We start from the raw sequence: 7,400 nt of genomic DNA, 5'->3' as shown, positions 1-7,400 counted from the left end.
GTTGGGGTGATTTTGGTCCTTTGTTTCTCTATGGTTGGTTATTCTAAGGTGTAAGTACTTCCTGGTGCAACTGATCACCTTAAAGACCTGTGCATTGTTTGAAAGATGAACTAGAGAGGTAAGCTTTGTGATCCATAAGGCTTCCATTGGCTGATTTTCAAAAACAGATTGCCAAGCCTTCCTTAGCTGGAAGCAACCCTTGTTACATGAAGCACACAACAGCATCTTATTTTTTAAATGAATGAACAAAAATATCAGAGTGCTGACCCTTAGGAGCAACTGTGACCACCTTGCCATGCACTTTGTTTCTCTATTTTACACCATACTCTATTTTATACCAGTGCTCTGTACTAAGTACTTTATGTGTACTATATCTTCATCAATTACTACAATTATGAGTTAGGTATTATCTCCATTTTACAGAGGTACTGAGTTTAATTAAGTCCTTGTACAAATGTACACATATTATAAGTGACCGGGCTTGATTCAAACCTAAGCAACTAAAGTGGTTAACAGTTGTTACTAGAAAGAAGGCAAGGAAGTCAGATTAGCACTCCTAATTAAAGGACATTTACAGGAACAATTTAAAAAAGACAGTCAGAGGTCATATCTGACTCCTCACTTCTTCCTGCCACCAATATCACTTCTTCCTCCATTTGAGCAAGGACAAAACTGAGACAGGAAACAATCCAATTGTTATATTAAAAAGTCTTAGAAATCAAGGAGATGTTGCTTTGGACAGACTGAATTAGTTACTGTCAACCAGCCATTCATTCGTCAAACATTTATTACACACCTATTATTTACTGCAAACTAAAAGGCTGGCAATTTGAATTTACCAGCCACTCTGCAAGAGAAAAATGAGGCAGACAATCTACTTCTGTAAAATTTTACAGCCTCAGAAATCCAATGAGCAGTTCTGCTCTGTACTACTGGGTTGCTGAGAGTTGGAATTGACTTGATTGATGGCAGTCATTTGGTTTATTATGTTAACTTATCACGATAAACAGAGAAAAAAAATAAAAGGAAGCAAGGAATTTAATTTCACTTGGGTTCACAATCAATGCCCATGGAAGCAGTAAGAGAATTGAACAACTTAACTTTGCACTGGGTAAAGCTAAGAAGCAAAGATGTCCTTTTGAAGACTAAGGTGTATGTGACCCAAGTCATGGTACTTTCAATTGTGTCACATGAAAAGGCAGACAATGAATAAGGAAAGTCAAAGAAGAACTGATGCATTTGAATTATGTGTTGATGAAGAATGTTGACATAGACAGCATAGCCAATAAATCCATTTTTGGAGGAGTGCAGCTAGAATGTTGGTTAGAAGCAAAGATCTTGAGACTTTGTTTCACATGCTTTGGACATGCTATCAGGAGGAATCTTAGTCTTTCAAGAAGGACATCATACCAAGTAAAGTACAGGCTAAGTAATAAAGGTGAAGACCTTTAATGAGATGAATGGACGAAATACAATGGGCTCAAAGACAACAGTGATTGTGAACATAGGCCAAGATGGCGAAATGTTTCCCTCTGTTGTAGATTGTGAACATAGGCCAAGATGGCGAAATGTTTCCCTCTGTTGTACAATGTTGCCACTGGGTGTCAATGAATCAACTATAACACACAGTGACCCTATGAACAAGATTTGAACTTTGCTCCATACAGGACCGTCCTCACCAATTCTGACATATTTGAACACATTGTTACTGTCATTGTGTCAATCTATTTTCTGGAGGGTCTTCTTTTTCATAAAGTCTCGGTAGTTAGAATCAATACCACAGCACCTGGCACCATAGTGTTTGTTTATGTATCACTGGCTTATGTCTCATCAAGGCAACAGCATTTCTGAAACTTGCTGTATATGTATGACTTGTTGGCTTGTTTGGAAGATTTTCCCACTTTTCCCCCTGTCTTTGGAGTTGTTCTACCCCTCAAGGTGGCAGAAGAAACGTTCATTCTTAGGTTGCACAAAGCTCAAAATGAAAAGCATTACGCATGATACTGATAACTGGGGAGATGCGTCAGAAACTTGGGAGCATTTGGCATTCAGTCCCCCACGCCGGATCAGAGAGTATAGAATTTCCAAGAGAGAAAGAATTTGAAGTCAAGAGCTCCAGAGTTCTTTGGTCCAGCAAACCCTAGGTTCTAGTATGCAATGCCAGTAGGCTTTTGTGCAAAAACCTTTGGCGGAAAAAAGGCATACATTGTCCTCTTTACAATGCAAACGTGACAGCTGCCTATTCAATAAACGTTCCCCTCAGTTCAGAGCAGTTCTTGCCACAGAGGCATCTCCTGCGCTATAGTTATGCAACCTCACTCGCAGCGGGAGTTATTTCCTGTGCTTCTGGCTGCGCCAGATTCATGTAACCCGCCTACCCTGGGCTTCAATGGAAGTCGTTCTCCATTAACAACCGCTCCAGCTTTCTGAGATGAATGCCCAGTACAGCGAATACCCTTTGCGCAGTAAGAATGTGAAGAGCAAACTATTAAAACTGAACCACACACACACACACACACACACACACACACACGCGCGCGCGCGCGCACCCTCCTCCCCTCTTTCTCCTCTCCCTGTTTTTATTTTGCATGCAGCTCCAGGACTGCAGCAATGCAATCAGAAAGACAGCAGGCGGAGCTCTGTTTGCAGTCCCTCCTTCTACCCCCACCAACTAAATGTGAACTCAAGCCAGTTCCATTCTTCGCTCTGCAACACACACACACACACACACACACACACACACACACACACACACACAGAGAGAGAGAGAGAGAGAGAGAGAGAACTGAGTAGCCTTTAAATTCTCTTTCTGAATGTACTGTCTTTCTAATCTCTTCGATCTAACAATCTATATATTCCAAACCGAGTAACGGGGAGTAACATGCCGCAACAATGCAGGCTCCCTAGCAGCTCCCCTTGCAGCTCGCACCCCCGCCCCCTTTCGCAGCGTGCCAAGATTTGGAGCGCCCGCATGCACACGAGCACTAAGCGATCGCATATCCCTCCGCCTCCCTCCTCCTTTCCCCGCTCAAGTGGCTCGACAACGATTTGGGAAATGAAGGGAGGAGGGAACTACTTTCCTGAAACTTGCTATGCTGCACACGACTTCGAGTTGCAGTGATTCGCCCAGAGGCCGCAGTTTTTTCCGTGCTACCAGCTCCCTCACAACCCGGGCACCCAGCTGGACAACCCCACCCTGTGACCGCTCTGACCCGCGAGGAAAGCAGGCAGCCGGGAGAAATCGCGAGGGACTACTTCGCCTCCTTCTCCCGCGGGCGCCCCCGGCTCGGGCAGCGGTGGCGGCGGAAGGAGCGGGCGGCGTGAGCGCTTCCGCCGCCCCCGTCGCGGCTCCCCTCTCGCAGGCGTGAGGAGCTTGTCCGCGGAGCTGCTGGTGGACACCGGCTGGCGGGGCACCTCCGGCCGCTCCTCTCGCTGCTTCTCGGGACCTGGGCCCCACCCGTTCTGCTCCCCGCCCGGCCCGAGAGGGAGCGATCGGCTCGCCTCGCCCCCGCCTCCCCCTTCAGGAGGAGTCCCAGCTGGAGCGTGTCTGGAGGAATCCGCCGCCGCCACCACCGCCGCGGGGACCGTCGTCCTGTTCTACCCTTTCCTGAGAGACTCAGTGGCCGCGGGGGACTGAGTCTGCAGCCGGCGGCGAGGCGGGAGATGGTGGGCTGGGCTCCGGCAGGACCGCGCCGCCGCCGCCGCCCGGAGCTTTGGCTCAGCACCCCCCCGCCGGCCCCCACCGAGCGGAGCTCTGCTTCCTCCTCGCCGCATCCCTGAGGGAAGCGCCGCCTCTGCTCCCGGCTTCTCCGCCCGCCCGCTCCTTCCTGGCCGGACCCCGCCGCACTCCACCCCGGCGGACGGTGCCGCTCTCCCGTAGCCTTCTCGGTCCCCGGCCCTTTTCTCCTTTCCACCCACCCCTCCCTCCCGTCTGCGCGGAGCCCTGGGCCGGGCGCTGCTGGAGCGGAGGAAGAGGCTGGGGTCGCCACGGCGGAGGCTGCTGCCGCCACCCCCCTGCGGGGGTGGCCGGGGTTCCCGGCTGGGGGGGCACCGTTCCGGGTGAGGCGTCCACCATGGTGAGGCCCCTGAGCCGCTGCCCCTGCGCCCCCCCGGCCGCCGCTGTCTCCTGCCCCTTGGTGCTGCCGCTGCTCCTCCGCCTGCTGTTCCTCCTCCATCTCCGGATCGGATCGCGGTGAGGGAAAGATGAGCGAGGAGACGGCGACTTCTGACGAGTAAGCACCTCCTGGAGCTCAGGGAGCCCCCTCCCCCCGCCCTGCGGCGCGCCCGGGACCCCTGGGACTTGGGTGCGGGCGCGCTTGCGGCTCTCGAGAGTTCGCGGGGTCTTGTTTGGGAGAGAACACCGGATTGCTTAAAGCGGTTTTATTTGCCAGCCTGGCCCCCCGAAGCCCCTCGTTTTCTTTGCTTGCTCCTGGGGAAGGGGAGCGAGCGTCGAGGCGGGGTGGCCCCAGTGCGTCCGTGGAGTGGACTCACGGGTGCAGGGAGGCGGGTGCCTGGCGCTCGGAAGCCCCGGGGCCTGCCCGCCGCCCGCCCCCCAGTAACAGTAGATACACCTTGAATGTTCGCCCCGCTTCCTTTATCGCGATTTCTCTCGGCAGCGAATGTGTGGGAGCACCTCCTGCTGCAAAACTGCTCTTGAATCTTTAATTCGATGAGTCAGTGGCTCTGAAACACTGATGAGGTCTCCTCCCCTCCCCCCCTCTTAAACTTGTGACCTGTGAGAGTCTCGTGGAAAAGGAGGTCTGGGGAATCATTGTTAGGACCTCGGGAGATAAAGGGCGCCTGGAGTGCCGGGGGTGCCGACCTTTACCTTTGCCAGGGCTGGATGTGCCTTCATCAAGGACAGGATAATTTCTGCTCTCCAGCGAGATTAAAACCGTCCATTTTTGTTGACTTAGCAGTATTTACATTACTGAGCATGTTGATGACTTCATTCATTAACTTCTGGAGGTTCCTAGCTTCGAGTGTTGCTTATTTACGTTGTCCTTAAGGTTCTGCAAACGAGCTACTTCATCTTTTAGATCTTTTGCTTCGGCGTATCCACTCGCCAAAAGCAGAGTCGTGCATGCGTGTTCGTCTTTGGAGACAGGATTTTACTCCTGTGCAGAAAATTAGCATGCCCTTTTCCGGGCTTTAAGCTCAAGTTTTTTTTTGTGGAGGACTGGAAAGAGTTAAAGAGGCAGGAGGAGTCCTTGGGTCTGTTTCTAGAAATAAAGCACATTCCTCAAGTCAGACCTTGTTGAACGAACTTTAAAGTCCAAATCCGAGGCCTGTTTGACATAAGATCGCTTGAGAAATGTTCAGCAGCTCTCTCCCCTTCTCCCACCCACCCCCAGAACACGTTTCGGAAGAGCGGGTGTAGAGGAAGGTAGATTGCTGCAGTGTCAGTGCAGGCTGGAAGCACAAGTGGCCGCCATGTTCTCGCTCTTTTTGTGAATCGCCCTCATTTGCATAGCACACTCTTCATTCATAAAAAAAAAAATAATTAAACATTTATCACCTTTGGACATCTTGTAAGGATTTCCTAAGGGGAAAAAATGCCCAAAGCCTGACAGACTGCTTGCAGATTTTTTACTTTAGGAAGTAGAATTCAAAGTTTTCAACCAAATGAAAAAAACATAACGCACACACTAACCACTACCCCTGTTCTCAGTATGTTGACACAGTTATGTGGGAAATATCAGTTCGGGGAGGTGCTGGGATCACGTGATTGCCTTCATTCATAAAATACCTGGCTGTCCATTCACAGTGCAGTACACTGTCTCACTGCCTTCGGCTGATTAGACCTACTTTGAGAAGAGAGATCAAGAAGTTTATCTCGGATAATTCTCTTGCTTAGGAGAAAAACCTGCTAAAACTCCTGAAGGAAGTGTTGGTAATTTTTATTGGTTCCTTCTTTCAAGCAAGTAACTTGGATCAAAATGTCAGCTCTATTTAGAGACGGAGAATTCTTAAGAGATTTTTATTACGATGTTTTTTCATGTAATCTCGAGAATACCTCCCTGTGGCTGCAGTTAATAGAAAAGCACATGATGGCATGTGAGTTGACACACATGTTAATATATTGTTTTTCAACTGACCTTTTCTAAAAAAATAGCCATGGACAAAAAAAAGTGCAGGGTTTTGTTATAGGGATATTAGTGAGTGATACAGATGTTATACTAAAAGAACTTAAAATATTCCTAGTGTTTTGATTCCGAAGATACTGATATTTGAAATACAGAGTAGCAGTTTTCATTAAGGGGATTTTTTTTTAAATCCTAAATTATTTTAGTATAGGATAGCTTGGAAAATGTCTCACTCATTTGGACTTTTAGAACACAGTTGTTGCAAATTATTTTATTAAGAAATTGTTCCCTAGGGGGTTTGTTATAAAAGTTTTGGTGGGACAATAATAATATATTTTATTATAATGTATTTCACCAAGAAACTTTAGCTCTTCATTGGGACAAAATTCTTTGGGCATGTAATTTTTAAAAAATGTATAGAAAACATTTTTATATGTTATTTTATAGAAAATAGTTTTGTGTTGATCAGGTAATTCATTTTGATAGAGGAATATTGACTAACAAGAAATAACAAACATTTTTGGAATACCACTTATGTTCACATAATTTATCTACTTTATCATTAATCTATATAATAATGCTTTGAAATGTCTAATTGTTCCTTATAATCATAAGTAAAAATAAGGAAAAAAGAGCAGTATATTAGGACAGAAGCTTTTAAGATGGCGGTGTTGAAAATGTCCCTGTAATAGAGATTTTTATGTTCCTTATTTTCTCCTCTCCATTCTCCCAGGCATATTGTAGCCACAATCTAAGAGGGTTTAATTACAGAAATAGAAAATAGAAGTTATTTTTGACCAGATTTCACCCTTTTTTTAAGAAAAAAAGTAAAAATAATCATCAGTTTCTTGGGAACCTTTCTAAATAGGTTTGTTGTAAATTCTAGTTTTATGACCTTTTGAGGCCTAATTCAAATCCTTTAATTGGGAGAAGGGAGGAAAAAGTAAAGAACAAATTGAGATCTCTATAAAATACCTAATTTGGTATTAATAATCTCTGCAAAGACATACTACTAAGAGGTTAGTTGTAAGCATATTTTTAATCAAGGATTAGTAGAGGGTCTGTTATGTGTAAGGCTCTGTTATGCACAGTGACAAACCAGAATTCAGATAGGATGAAGCATTTCTCAGATGTTCAGATTTGTGTTTTTAAAAACTCTACTTTTCAAGAGATGATTTTTTTTTTTTTTTTACCAGAGGATTAATTTTAACTTTTTTATTCCATGGATATAGTGAGAAAATTTAATAATGTCAATATTGGTTTCATGGAGCTGGATATATTTTACCAGAGGATTAATTTTAACTTTTTTTTTTT

The 7,400-nt window shown here is 46.0% G+C and overlaps 1 protein-coding gene across 1 annotated transcript in view; it reads left to right on the top strand.

Moving 5' to 3' along the window:
- Positions 1 to 3,353: 3,353 nt before the first annotated feature.
- The window catches only part of SPRED1 (sprouty-related, EVH1 domain containing 1), a 141,040-nt gene continuing 136,993 nt past the window's right edge, over positions 3,354 to 7,400 (top strand). The window contains exon 1 of the mRNA XM_006883036.1: positions 3,354 to 4,232. Coding sequence (XP_006883098.1) covers positions 4,204 to 4,232 — 29 coding nt within the window. The 5' untranslated portion in view covers positions 3,354 to 4,203. The remainder of the gene's footprint in view (positions 4,233 to 7,400) is intronic.

Source organism: Elephantulus edwardii, unplaced genomic scaffold (genome assembly GCF_000299155.1).
Source record: "Elephantulus edwardii isolate Elephantulus edwardi_28Jun2011 unplaced genomic scaffold, EleEdw1.0 scaffold00026, whole genome shotgun sequence".
NCBI lineage: Eukaryota > Metazoa > Chordata > Mammalia > Macroscelidea > Macroscelididae > Elephantulus > Elephantulus edwardii.
This window is presented reverse-complemented; position numbering and strand designations above follow the sequence as displayed.